We start from the raw sequence: 15,387 nt of genomic DNA on the forward strand, positions 1-15,387 counted from the left end.
AACAATCTAAGTAAAAGTCAGAAGTTTATGTGTGTAAAACAGTTTCATTTCAACTATATTAAACTGATTAGAAATACACACATTACTACTGATAGGGATGTTGACTTTATTGATCTACCCTCTTCTGTTCTACTTAACAATCAGGTGAGAACACTGAGAATCAATATACTTCACATACTGAGTTGAAGGAATTAGGCAGTTTATTTTCCTACTGCACACTTTTTCTATTCTACAACTGAAAAATGATGCAATAAACATCACTGTGTCACTTAGTCTTCTTACAGAAATTTCAACTGCTGGCTTCTTATTACTGCAAACTCCTTTTGCATTACTGCAAACTCTGTTTTACTCTTGTTACACTCTCCTGACCCAGAACATCTCCATCCTCTGAAAACCAGGACTTGCTTCTCTTTGTGGTAGATCTTTCATAGATATTCCCTTCAGTCCCCAATCCTACACCATGACAACAGTGCCCCTATTGATAGGAAAGCAGTAAACTACCAAAATAGATGGATCTACAATCCATCACTCAGCCCTGCACATTTCCATTATAACAGAAGTATTTCTAAGGGACCAGGGTTAACTGTGAATCCAACACTATTCTAAAATATTTTCTCCTTATTTTCTTTCACTGTGCAATGACCTCCTCCACTTCTCAAGAACAAAAGAAATGCTCCCAAATGGAGGAATAATCCAGCTCCAAGTCTTGAACAACAAAATAGTTTTATTCACAGGAATGCTCAATTCACTTCTAAATACCTAATCCTACCACACCGAAGAAACACAACGTGTTTCAGTTGAGTACACCTGACTACTGGTGTAAAGGAGAGCTACTAACTTACACTAAATTTCTTCAAGTTTAAAATATTTGGGATTATGACAACTCTAACAGCTGGTATATTTTGTACCACTGTGAATCCTTTTATTTAATTCTAGAGATGCTTCTAATAGAATATCCTAACAAAACCCCATAATTCATCTGGCTACAGGCAGGAAACACCAGACCCTAGAAAAGAAGGGTGAGACCATAGCTTCAACTACTAATAAACATTATTAAGATTCCTACCTGCTGTTTTCCAGCAGCATCATCTCCCACAAATGGGGACCAAGTTTCATTCTAGTAAGGAGTATTAGGGAATATTAAGGAGTATACCATGTCTTCCTTCTTCAGAACATTAAGAAAAGAATATTGAATTGGTGCTAACCAAAATGGTGGAAAAGTGAAATAGTGAAAGGCATTTCACCAATCAGACAAAAGTGTTATGCCCCTACAGTGTTAAAGACACCAAATCCAAGACACTGGGGATGCCACCCACTTACTTACAAGGAAAGTATAAGTGTGTACTTTCCCCCTCATACCTTGGCAGCTGCCAGACCTCCTGAGCCTCCACCAATGACAATGAGATCATAGTCATAGGAATCTGGCACCGGCGTAAGCCCATTCACTTCCATTGTCTTCTGAGGAGTTTCTTCTTCCTTATGTGCCTGAACAGAGAAAACAAAAAGTATTAGGGAATAGTGAAACATTACCTACAGTGTTCATAAATTAGTATTTTCAGTTGCAAATATTGTGATAAGAGAACATAATTGCATCTGAATTTTCTGAGCTCTGTTTTTAATTAGCTTTTAAATTCATCTTTCTAATCCATCTATGAATAGCTCTATACCTGTCAGATACTGAACTATAAATTTTCTTGTTCATTGGAGCACTGGGCTTCCTTGCAGACCTTAGTTTCCCACAACAATGCAACCCTAGAGACTCTTCACCCTGTACTCCAGGATGAGATACAGAACTGCTGACACAAGCTTTCCATTAATTTATTTTATTCTTTTCATCTGTCCTGGACTTTCCCAATTAGTGTATTTCCCCTCCTCCTGCATATGTTTGTAGGAAAATACAACAATCCTATGCAATGCTGTACTAATCCCCAAGAATTACCAGCTTTACTAACAGAATGAACAGAACTGAATGAAGAAAACCATGTCTGAAATCTGCATTTTTGTAATATGCCAGTGTTTATCATCTCTTTGGTTTAGCACAACTTTGGCATTAAATGGATCAAGTGTGGCCACTATGGTTTCACAAAAGATTTAATTTTTTTAGTGACAGCTACTACCACAGAAAAACTACCCATTAGTCCTAAAATGCATTTTGGCAGCTTATGCCACAAAGAACATGGCACTGTCTTCATATATGCTTTCTAAAATGAGCCTTCATACTTCATTTGTGAAACTCCAATTTATTAGGACTTCAGACCTTCAAGCCTTTGGAGTTCTGGCAAAATTTGCAATGCCTCTCAAATTGCAGGACAAGATCTGGAGTGAGTAAAAATCAGATTCCTTAGCTGACATAAATCAGTGAGCATCAACTAAAGCAATGAAAAAACTTTTAAGACCTAGCCCATCAACTAAGAAACGCCTACTTTGCCACTTTACAAATATGTGTTTCTGTCTGCCTAGCTTGGTAGGACTTGATTCGGTACTACTGGAATAGTTGTGGCAAATCAAGGGAAAGAGAAGAGCCCACAGAAGTTTCCCTTGTCTTTTCATCCTAATTTTGTTTTGCATTAAACAGCCCTTTGTACTCAACCCATTCTACTGTTCCCTTCCTCTGAGGTTATTCCCTCTCCATCACCTTCCTCCGAGTTTTGATTAGTCCCTCTCTGTAACTTTGGCTACTCTACTGACTGCTGCCAGTGCAGCCATCCCATTGACAAAAATCCCCTCTTGCTTAGATGAATTACACAGCAATGCCAGGAGAAATTCAGGCTGCGCATCTGCCTGCACAAAGTTAGATTGTAGTAATATTTTATAACCCCAGGCAGCATGTTAACAGTAGAAACAAAACCTAGAAAACACCTGAGGCTGCTGTGAAGACATCCAAAAATACCTCATTCTCCTTCCTCTTCTCCTTCTGCTCCACCACCCCAACACACACCCCTGCCACTGAACCTACTTTCTGCTTGGGTCCCTTTTTTCTATTTTTCTAACACTGCCATTAGCCAGGATCAAACCACAATAAGAGTAGAGGGGCATGTATTGTACTGAGTTATGCAGCTTTACTTCATTTGTATTTAGAGATATAAAATCAGAGAAAGGATGCCTTGCTCGTTTAGTGGAAACAGGACGGTGTGAAGCATAAGAGGAGACTAACTTCCCCAGAGTCATCAGACCCAGCTACCAAGAATGGTATCTTGATGATGAACAGAAGGAAACCACACCAACTACTCATTTGCTTAGATCACTACTTTTTTCCTTTACTTTTAAAAATGCTTTGTTTTCACATGGATTATGAAACTTCAGTTTTTATTTCCTACTATTTGGTTCATTTCTCATTAATTCTTCATAATAGCTCTTTATGAAAACATATTAAAAGCTTAGAATAGACAAAGTAGATTACAAACTTCCTCTCTTCCTCCTGAACCCCACTCTGAAGCAGCCAGGCTGTTGACAAGCTCCACATTCCATTTACCAGGGGAACTTCTTCATGACCTTGATCCCATCTTGAGAACAGATCACCTCTACTCTTCACCCATGAAGTAAAAATTTGCAATAAATTCTAAAGTCTGATTATTTTTCAATGTCAAAACTAAATTACAGACTTTGAAATGTACCTCCCCCTACCTTTAAAGTTCTCTCATGATCTCCTGTTTGCTTCTCCCGTGCAGAAACAACTGGCTGGGAAGTTTCTGCTGCTGCTTCACGCTGCCCTTCTCGCAGCTTCAGGGCTCCCCCTGTGAAATCAAGGATAAAATAACGTAGTGTCTGGAGAGATGTCCTTTATGAGGGCTGTGCTCCTCGAGAGAAATTATCTGGGGGAGTGGCCTGGCAGCTTCATCGCTTCCTCATCTGTGGCATGTCTGTCCCAGGGGAGAGTTTCCTAAGGTGACTCATGACTCATTTGCAACGTTAGGATGACTTGCAATATTTTCCTGCTGAATAAAATCCCATACAAGAGTTGGCTGAGATTTCAGTACTTTTGGCCAATCTCACAATGTGATTGGATCACAGCAAGGAAATCGTATTTCCTGTGGCTAAGCCTGAAGCTTCAGTCTTAAAAGAACATGATGATTTTTATCTTTCTTGCCCAGAAAGTGATACATAAAGTCTCATACTTTTTAAACTTAATTATTTTTTTTTTAGTTTTCCCTTGCAATTAATTGCCTGGAAAGTTTTTTCAGTTCAATGTATTGATAAAAAGGCTGGGAGAGATCAGTGTTCCCACTGGCCATAACTGAGCTTATATATATATATATATATATATACACACACACACATATATATATATGTATGTATACCCAATATAAAAGTTTAAGCATATTAGTGAAAAGAAAAAAAACATGTTACTTTATTTGATGTGGCATTGAAAAAGAAAAAAGTAGAAAATCTAACAGTTGATTGGAATGAATTATCAGCTTTGCCTTCCTCCACATAACCCTGAATTACATCATGCCTAATTTCCAATAAATGGGTTAGTACGCAGTTGTTTGTACTTAATCACATACATACTTTGCACTGTACAGCCAGCATTAATTAGCAAACCCTGACATGTGCCCATACTTAGAGAAACAGCCATACTGAATGCTATGTATACATTCCTTGGGCATTGAGCCCACAAACCTGAAAAGCATTCACATACACAAAAATGAAAAAAGGCAGTCATTGAAAAGTGGTCTGTAACCTTGTCATTTCTGACTTCTTCTCTGAAACTTGTTGCTAAAATTCCTTTGTCTCACAAAGATATTCAGAAGGGTATTTTGGTGATGTTGGTAAAGGGGTTTAAAGATCAGAACTCTTAACAGTAATATTAGTGATGGATACTACTTTTCCTGTTCTAGTTGGGGAATACACACATCTAAAAAAAGAAAAGCAAGAACACAGGTTTTGAACAGCCGTCACAAAGGATAAATTTTTCCTTCACTATATTATATTAAAGCTACATTCCTGTGTGTATCTGAAGCAACAGGAGGAATATTCTATTCCTGCAAGTTTAAACAATCTCACCTAAAACTGTAGCTTCAGTGAGATAAAATCTAGACATTAGCCAACACAGGCACTTGTATAAATATCTCTAATTATTTTCAGGTAGATCTGTGCCAGAGGTACCAAGTTTTAGCAATAGCCTCAAAACCCAAAGGCAACCATAGCCCCTGGCAAAGACTTGAAAGAGTTTGTATGTTAGCTGGCTCTGCTTCTGGGGGCCTCTCCCTTGTTGGTTTGGGCAACCTGCCACAGGCAGCATGACAAAGCAGAAAGCGCTCTGTGTGTCACCAGCTTGCTCTCCATAAAATTCCATCCGTTAACAGCAGTTGTGATAACCCAAAGTCCCAATGAATAATTGATACTTTCCAAAAACGAGTCAGCAGACACATTTTTTCAGAGTGAGACTGCTAAAGAGAACCTGAACCATGGATCTGCTCTGGACAACCCTCCGAGATGTGGTGGTGAGGATGACTCTCTGGTACGTATCAGCATTATTCAGCAAGTCTGTAGTAGGGAAGCCCAGTGAGGCTCTTGCCCTGCATAACCAACAACTTTTGGTTTTGTTAATCCCAGTCTAGGAGGTGGTGGCTGGTGAGGCGGCACCTTCCCACCTGCCAAGTGCTCCTTGATATGGGGTGAATCAGTGTAATCAACCAATATTAAAAAATGGGGACAAGTCCATTCTCTTTCACCATACTGTTTTTTTCTTTCTTTATGTCTGCACACTTGGCACCAGTTCTGGCAGACTGCAGACCTGTGCATGAGATGAGATAAATCAACTCATTAACCTAGGAGAAAACTAACCCAGGAGAAGAAAAGTTGTGGACAGTGTCCCACCAGTCTAACAAGCTCAGCCAGCTCATGGAACAATGCTGTGATCACCACAGCTGGTGCCAGGACAAAGGCATTACCAGACCAGTAGAGAGTCAGAGGAGGCAGCTACACCTCTTGCTGGTAAAAGTGGCAAAACTGCCAGGTTTGCTCAGAACTTGTTAAACCAGAAAAAACCCTACCTGAGGAAATAAAAAAATGTAGTGAAACAACTGTGGTGTTTTCAACCCATATCCTTTCTTACTGGGAGGAAGCTTCCTCACAAACCAAAGTCCTCCCTATCACTGAGGCCTCTGAACTTTGACTGTTTGTTGTGTAACTTCTGGCTAGAATGAAAAAAAGGCATGATTGGTTTCAGAAGGCTTTGATCAAGTGGGAACAGCACCAGCCCAACCCAACAGCCTGGACGAGCTTTGTAAGCAGAACTGCTCCAGGATAAGAATTGCCTTACTCTGCAAAAGTGATCCAGGGATCCCACCATTGCAGAGGCAGGACACAGGCACCCATGGAAAGCACTTGCCTTTCAACTACTGACTTTGGAGGTCTAGAAGTGGTACTTCAAGGCAAAAGTCTGCACTGATTTACCTACAGTTTCTGTATCACAGAAAAGAACATTCCCAAAAAGAACAAACTTCACATTTTAACAAACTATAATTAAAAAAAATAGTTGCCTCTACTCCAGGAGTTCAGAAGACACCTCTAAATTTGAAATGTTTCTGAGCAAGCACATAAATTGCTTTACAGCCCTATCTTTAGGCATTTGGGAGGTACAGGCTATTTCATATGACAATGAATATTTATCTTATGTTCAAGTGATCTTTGTAGTTTGAGAAATTTTCATGTTTTCCTTCTTCTAGATATGCTCATTTCTGCACTATCCTCACAGGTCACTACTTCCCTCATTGAGCAAACTCAAACATTTGGTAGCGATGGCAACAGAGCCATTACATCATTCAGATTACCAGGGAAAATCCCCCAGCCCTTAAAAGACACATCTCCAGCCTGGATCATATCACAAATGCACGCTGAGAGGCTGCCTTGCAGCCAGCTGAACTGACAAAACTGAGAGGAAATGGAAGCCTGCAGCCTTGGTGGCATGGTGTCATTTGCTTTACCTACTAAATTGTCTTTGTCCCAGTTATGAGTTTTCTCACCTTCACTCTTCCAATTTTCTCCCCATCCGAGCAGGGAGGAGTGAGTGGGGCTGAGCTGTCGGCTGGGCTCTCAAATCCAAAACCCACCAAGTTTTAACACTTGACAAGCAAAAGAGTAAAGTGCATTTTCCTAAGAAATGAGAAATTCTCTGAACTATGTTATTGCTTATATTTATCCAGTATGTTGCTGCAAAGCCCTTTAATTTTAATTCTATTTTTGTTCATGCCCTTTTCACATCTAAGAGCTTAAAAAGCCTTCCATTTAAATAAGGGACTGCTTGACTTGGATCAACATGAAGGCATAATGTGGAATAACTGAACTTTACAACTTGTTGAAGCAAGGGCTCTACTTGGTCAGATTTCTGTTAGCAGAGTCCTGACAGTGGTACATAAGTACTACTCCAAAACACCCATTTCCTTCATGAAAATATAAATTCTTTGTTTTTACCACAACTATTTGAGTACAAAAAGCATTTAAAATAAATTCCATAAGTGGGAAAACATTTGGATACAAACTTTCTTCAGGGAACTTTCCAACCTAAGTGTTGAGTGCTATAAGCCAGAAGAGAAGAAAAACCCCATCATTCTCAGCCAAACAAATGCAGTTAACATATGAAAAAGGCAGAAAATAGTAGAAAGACCCAGAGCACAGTATTCTCAAAGGACAGTAAAAATCTACTGATAACTGTTAATCTAACCTCTGCATATCAGGACAGAAATTACAAAACCAAGACCAACCAAAGAAGAAAGGAATGAATTCCTGACAGAGGAATGAATGCCAGATCAAAGGAAAGACAAACTTTCAAGTGACATAAATCGGAGAGCCTGAATCAAAGCTCTCTATACCCAGCAGAAAAGTTCCCGCTCAAAAATGGGATTAAGTGACAAAATTCACCCTTTCAGGTTAATTTTCCAATGAACATCTAGGGACTGACTCAACAACATCGTCCAGTTTTCCACTCAAGATAGGTCAGCACTGTATTTGAAGGGCTGCAATCCACCACCTTTCCATCCAAGAATCTAGGGCAAAACACTCAACACTCAAACATCCCCTTCTCTAACAATCATCCACTCAAATTTATAATCTGTCTCATCCCGTTAATCTGAAAACAGGGAGACTAAAACTGGTCTCAGTTTCTAGTTCCTAGCAAAAGAAGTAATTCCTACTTCCAGGCTTTTGTTTTCCTTTTGCTTTTCTGAGTATTCATGCAGTTATCACAAAGTCCAACTGCTTTATGAAAAAGTATATTACTTTAGGGATTTTAACAGGGACATCATTATACTTCTTGGTTTGTTATGAAGTCCTACAAGACATGTTTCTGCCATAATAATTATGAAACTTAAAATCCCACTCCAACAAGACCTGGGCTTTCTTACAGACTTTCCTACTAGCGCTCTCACCCACAGAAATTTCTCAGCAGTATCAGGCAGTGGATACTTACCCTTGAAAGTCTTCAGCCATTCCTCATCCCTTATGTCATTGTTTACAGTAAGCCATACAGGAGTTAGCCAGGTTGCTCTAATTAGCACAAATAGGGATATTTTATGCTAGCATAGCATCACAAGCTGACCTCAAGTATTTCCAGAACATCTGCAATACAAACTCTGTAGGCTTTAACAGAAAAAGCTGTACAACTTTAACAAAAGTAACTTTCAGATTCTCTCCTTCTCAGTAAAAGGCAACCAATCTTACATTAATTATGCATCTTGGACCACTTTCATCTTAAATTTTATTTCATTGTGAACTAAACTAAGTAGGATATGAAAATCTTAATACAAAACTTATCTACCTCTGGAGCTGTGGTAAAAGCTACAATATCTCATATAACAAATTATATGCCATCTTTACGGAAAATATCACCTTACAATACCAGTAATTTTAGCATAGATTTTTGTCTATTTCATTCAAAATTCACAGTTGCTTTGGGATTTACTCATATTAGTTAATGCTTTATCTAATCTAAATCAAAACAAAGGAAGCTGGGTTCTGATATAACTACCTGTAAAGTGTATCATGCTCACAGTGTCATTCATACTGGCTCACCCTTTATTTGGGATGACCTGAAAGGGCTGAGCTTCCTGACTTTTCTTCTTGAAATTCGTGGGGCCAACACAAACCTGTGGTTCCCATAAACTGTGATTAATATTCTTATGCTACCTGTTTTTAAATTCCTGGTCAGTAAATAAACAACTCTCTGACACAAGGAGGAAGCATCACCAGCCTCACTTGAATAAGTGTGGCACCCGAGGCCAGAGAAGTAAAACAGTACTCAGCAAGGATGGAACAGGATCTCCTGGTGCTGCTGCCATTCATTAGTTCCTACTGCCACTGGCCATGCCTTCATTGTTTCTACCACAACTAAAGCCATTTATTCATTCACACATTCATTTCTTTGTAATCAGGCTTGCATTTGAGTCATAGAGGACATAAAAAATGGTGGAAAACAACTCACACACAATCACGTTTTTTTGTCTAACAAACCAGTTATTAAAATTGAACACAGTTAAAGGAAAACAAGCTTTTTGCAGGTAATCTTACAGTGAGGGCTTGAAGTTTAAGGCAGGTACAACACCACGAAAAGTACCCAAGTACTTGGCTCAGAAACATGTGATTTCCCCCCCCCACAAGTGGGACTTTTTTAAGAGGTGAGGAAAAAACCCAGACATTTTTAATCCAGAGTAATCAAAGTTTTTTGTCTTTGAAAACCAAAAGGACTTGAGTGGAAACATGTAATCCCATTTGTAGCAGCCTAGCAAACAATGACACAGAATTGCTGTGAGGAGAGGGAAGCAGCGCATCCTAACAGGTCACTCACTGCCCTCTGAAGTCTCCTGCCACCAAAGCAATCCGACAAACCAACCCTATGCACATGGCCCTGACAAAGGTCTGGCTGGGAATGGTTGTGAAGAAAGACAAGGCTGGAAAACAAGAAATACCTTATAACTGTGAGCCAGAGCTACCGAGAAGTGCTTGCTTTGTGTCAGGCTGTGCAAACAGCAGAGGAGATAAGGAAGTTAGGAGTTTCCTTCCCACCATGCTGAGGATGCAATGCCAGGACACAAGAGAGGTGACCACGTCAAACAGCTCTTTTGTCCTTGAGCATCTGACTCAACAAGCAAAGCAGGCAACTTTGCTAGAACAGAAGATAAAATGACATGGTATCTCTGTTCACTCAGTAAAACCAGTTCATTAGCAGTTTCTTAAGAAAAGCTTGGGCTGCACTAGACTACATCACTGCTATTTTCTATGGAAATACAAGTATTTGCATGCCCTACTTACTGCCTCTCTTTGCATTTGTAACTCTTTTATGCAAAAGACAGTGCTGGGTCAGATAGGGTTGTAACAGCCAAAAATTATGGGGGATCACACAATTCCATGGAGTTTACCATAAAAGAATCCCTTTACATATTCAATGGCACAAAGAGTATATCTAGGAAAGGCAATATGCTATGGAAAGCAACAGCTGTGAACCTGTGAACTTTTTGGAGGAAAAACAGAAGATAAAACCAAACTGAAGATAAGGAAAAAGACAGGGCATCAGATATAGCCAAGCAAGTTTGGGGATGGTTATACAAGGAAGACCTAAAATGTGACACCACATTCAAAAAAAGGAAGTTATTTTAAAGTATGAATGGAGAAAAAAATTAACAAGCAATGGAAAAAAACCCCCAGGAAATACATGAGTTGAGCTATAAACTGGAAGGCAGCTGCATGACAACAGGCAGGTGTAAAAAAACAAATATCAAAAACAAGGGAGCCATTGTAGATAAGATATCCTCTGGAGATTGCAGTAGTAAAGAAAAAGGAGAATAATTTAGCAATTCAGTATACTAAGTAAGCCCTAGTGCATAATTTTATCTGTTATTTGATTTGTTTTCTACAAGCACAATCAAAACAGAAACAAGGCACCCTACCAAAGGGTAACTGAGATGGGCTTAATGGAGGAACAACTTTCAAACAGGAACAAGCAATGGAATTCTATCTCCAATGTTTTGCAAATAGACAAACCATAAAAAAGGACTGGAAAAAGGAGATGAATACCATACATTGTTGAATGCCAAGCACCATTTCTGTTCACAGAAATCAAGGGGATGGCATAATTATTAACAAGGGTAGAGGAAATACATGGGCATCTAGTAAGCCACATCCAGGATTTGAGTTCACTCTACTTTTTTGCCCAAAGAGTGTTATGACACATCTGTTATTGTCACCTGAGCTACTCACATGTAAATTATATGGTCAACACATATCCAGGAAATACTGCAAAAGTAAAAATATTTGGGGCCTCATTACTGGGACACTCACCATATGTAAATGTCAACATAACCTAATTACTACTGGTGTTTGTACTACAGCACAGAACTAGGACCACCAAAGTGGATCCCCTGTTACTCCATCTCACAGTTATGCTGCATTCAGAGGCTCTCATATTAGCACTAAAAATTAGGAACAAGTATGATAAAACTACTTTTTAAACTGACTTTGTAGAATCCAGCCCAAATTTCATTCCCAGTCTACTTTCGAGGCCCACCAGTGAGTGTGTCCTGAGTGCCCAGTCCTGAAAGAAACTAAGCAGCTTCAACATAAAACAAAGTCAAACCAAACTAAAACACAGCCTCTCATAATATTCAACTATGACAGTCTGGGATGAAAAAAAGCAGCACTTGACATTATAACAAGCTAGAGTCCCACAGAAACAAACATGTTTTATAAAGCAAAAGCTGCAACCCAGGGTATCTTAATTCTAAGATGTGTACGTTTAGTCCCTTATTGTACAGCTTTAAATTTTGTCCTTAATCCTTCCTGCAGTAAAGTGCCTGTTTATATTACAGAAAATTAAGTGTGGAGATAATTTAACAAATGTAACAGGAAAAGCACTGTCTTCTCAGTTACTTCTAATTTTCATACATTTACACTCACAAAATGTCATAAATACTGGACATGCAAAATACAATTGTTGAAGTATCCTGAATGGCATTTGAAGATTGAGAATAACCTTTTTGAAACCACAATCTAAGGACAAGGGAATGTATTTAAGACCTTTGTTATGCAAGCTATATATGAGCACCTCGTCTTAACATTTTTGCTTTTTCCTGTCCTAGGCACTATTTTTTTGCCAGTTGTGTTCATTGCCGGCTTGCTACTGGTAATTTTTTTAAGCATTTTTAGATCTTACGGTGAATTAATAACTGAATCTAATATTAACATGGATAAAAGATGGAAAGGTGAGAAAAAATCCAGAGAACAAAGAAGAAATTCTTACAGCTATCAACAACCCAATTTCTTTCTCCTACTACACACATAAGTTTAAATATACTTTGTCCAAGGGAAGTATATAGATATTAAAACAACTCTCCTACTTGCTATGACCAACTACAGAAAGGGATTAATTTTTGATTGTTTGTGTTTCAGAGTCAGTTAAACAATGAGCAATTAGTATATTTGGATTATGTTTCCAGTTTCATGTAAATTATGTATCTCTGTTCAAATTTCTGTAAATTATTTGGCTTTAGTCTTCTGCGTAAGTCCTTCAACAGCACACAAAATTCTTCTCATCTCTTGTCCTAAAACCAAAAAACTTTGGACACTAAAAACTTTGATGTGTTCCTTTAGGAAACGGACATTGGGTTTCAGATAATAATTTACTCATAAAGAACTATCCCAGAAGGAAATCTGCCTTGATGCTGAAATATAAACCTTGCCTCACAATTTAAGCCAACCTTCCTGGAGAATTAGTCTAATATGCTGCCAGGGAGTAGTAAAGTCTTAAATTAAAAAACTAAAGATACAGCATAGCATATAAACCAAAGCCGAAACAACATGTACTTTTAAGTCATTTAGCCTAAATGAGTCAGCTTCACAATGCTGAGAAGGCTCATTGAGATGCAGGTTTCATTTCTGGGTTTATGCCAGCAGATAGATTGTTGGCCAGAGAAACCTGGTCTGGGTATAACTCCGGAGCAGCTCACTCTGCCCCAGACTCCATGCTACCACAGCTGCACAGATTCCAGTATCTGATTTAAAACTAAATTAGGTACTTCTAAATCATAATGTGGTAGTGGCAGCATTAGGTAAGGGAATTGCTGTCAGGTCACAGCTGTGCCCTGAAAGTACAAGGACTGCTGGACTCTCTAGACAGTGCTTTAAGAGGTTTCTTTGTTTGCTTTTTTTTTTTTTTTTTTTCTTTTTTTCTTCCCCATTCCTTCCTCTTAGGATCAAGGAACATCTAGAGCTTCCAATGCTCAGACTGGAGGATTTTATGTTGGTATAATTGAAAGATCGAAGCAATATGGAGCCATAACAATAAGCTTAGTTCAAGAGTTTTAACTGTTACAAATGTCATCTTTGTATTTGCGAGCTTCTGCTGTGCCTTATGCAAATTCTTACTGCACAGGCATCTTTACTTTTTGTTTGCCAAGGTTTTGACAATTTCCATCCTGCATCCTCCTTAAAATATCATGTAACACCTTAAAGCTCCTAAGGTGGTTTTGTGTCCATGTCCTCAAATTATTGCAAGTGTGAGAACATGTTTAAAAACAGTCCCCACTCCCAGGGACGTGGTAGAGCTGAAAACACTCCTACAGTAGTATATGCTCATTTAGGCAGAACTGCTCAGCGCCAGATGTAAGCATAGGCTCATTTTCAGGCGTTCATTACTTCGAGCCCATTATTTAGCTTTTTTCATCGGGTTTTATAGACCCGGTGAGAGCACGGTTAATGCTATGCCCATGGAGGATCTCAGCCTGAAGCTCTGACTCTGACGAGGTACAGAGCAGTCGGCTGAAACACAAATTTCCCCGTTCTGTCGTGGGAAGAAGTCTCAATCCTGGTAGGCAGAAATCATGCCCATGGACCAGAGGGCCATTTAATTCGCATCTAACTCCAAATGGTGTTCTTGACTCCAAATCTCGTTCCCTCCTCAGCACAGACATCCTTCAGGCCACATTGTGGCAGTCCCCGGGGACGGGCTCCCACACCCAGCATAGCTCTGATTTACCGTGAGCGGGACGATGCGCATAGCCCGCCCAATAAAGTCATTCAGGGGACAGCCGGGCGGCAGAGACCGTGTTTGGCAACAGCTCCCCAGCAACCGCGGGGGATCCGCGGTCACCCTACTGAAGGCACAGCAAAGTTGTTCTGCAGCGCGGTACCCCCGCGGGGCGCCCGGCCGCCAGCAAGGGAGGGGGTCCCAACTCCGCCTTCCCGGGTGTTTCACAGGGAAACCGGAGCCGGTCCCTCCGGCAGCCCGCCCGCCCCACTGCGCTCGGAGCCCGCCAGGTGCGAAGCGCTGCCGGGCGGGCTCTGTCCGCCGGCAGCTGCCTGCTGCCTACCTGCCGGGCGCCGCCGCTCCGGGGGCGCGCCGCCGGGCGCCTGCCGCACGGCCTGTCTTTTCCGCAGGGTGCTGCCCATGGCGCGGGCCGGACAGGAGGGGCCGGGACAGGAGGGGACAGGACGGGACAGGACGGGATGAGGTAGGACGGGATGTGATAGGACGGGACGGGACGAGAGCGGCCCGGATCTGCGCCCCGTCCGCGGCAGCGCCCCCTGGCAGTCGCGGCCTCTCCCTCAGCCCCAGCGTCCCAGCGCGGCCCCGTCGCGATGGAGACGGACGCCGGCGAGCACAGCCAGGGGCTGGCGCGGCCCGTAGCGGGGACCGGGCGGGCCGAGGCCCTGCGCTCCCGAGCGAACCCTCCTTCCTGCGGGCTGTGGGATGCTGGCGAGACAAGGGCGTTCAGGAGGTGTTCTAGGAGAGGATTTCCCCTCATAATTGTTCGTGCTGAGAAATGCATAGATAAAAGAGACGCTGTAACTGGAAGGTTACCTGCGTGAGGCTGGTCATACTGCTCCTGTCTGGGCTTGGGCCATTGTTTGCCACCATTACCTTACAGTCCTGCCAAGGCTGTGGCCCCATCCTTGTGGCTTACACTCAAATATGTGGCAGGAGGAGCATCTGCCAAGGACTGCTGGAATCAGCTGAGAAGCCAAAGCAAGATGAAAGCCCTAACCCGTTAAACTACTATCAAGCCTGTACACAAATGTCTGCTGCTGTCGTCAGCCAATATGAACTTTCTTCACGCTCCTAGTGGTTTGACCATGGCCGGATACCAGACACCCACCAAACCCCTTCTGTCCCTCTCTTCCACAAGTGGACAGGGGAGAAAAAAATACAACAGAAGATTCATGGGTTGAGATAGAGACTGGGACAGATCACTCACCAAATACCATCACAGGCAAAACAGACCCGAACTGGGGATATTAACTGAAGGTATTACTAACAAACCCAGAGCAGGATAGTGAGAAGTGAAATGAATCGTAAAAACACCTTCCACCCAGCCCTCCCTCCTTCCCAGCTCTACCTCCTCTCCCCCAGCAGCACAAGGAGACAGGGAACGGAGATAATTGAAATAAATGGGCAGG

At 41.2% G+C, this 15,387-nt stretch overlaps 1 protein-coding gene across 1 annotated transcript in view; it reads right to left on the bottom strand.

Moving 5' to 3' along the window:
- TXNRD1 (thioredoxin reductase 1) overlaps positions 1-14,392 on the bottom strand; it is a 35,571-nt gene extending 21,179 nt beyond the window's left edge. Inside the window, exons 1-3 of the mRNA XM_084206350.1 lie at positions 14,301-14,392; positions 3,625-3,734; positions 1,360-1,485 (exon numbers count right to left, since the gene is read on the bottom strand). Of these exons, the coding sequence (XP_084062476.1) occupies positions 1,360-1,485; positions 3,625-3,734; positions 14,301-14,379 (315 nt within the window). The 5' untranslated portion in view covers positions 14,380-14,392. The remainder of the gene's footprint in view (positions 1-1,359; positions 1,486-3,624; positions 3,735-14,300) is intronic.
- Between the last annotated feature and the right edge of the window lie 995 nt (positions 14,393-15,387).

The sequence above is a fragment of the Fringilla coelebs genome, assembly GCF_963513975.1.
Source record: "Fringilla coelebs genome assembly, chromosome: 5".
NCBI classification, from domain to species: domain Eukaryota; kingdom Metazoa; phylum Chordata; class Aves; order Passeriformes; family Fringillidae; genus Fringilla; species Fringilla coelebs.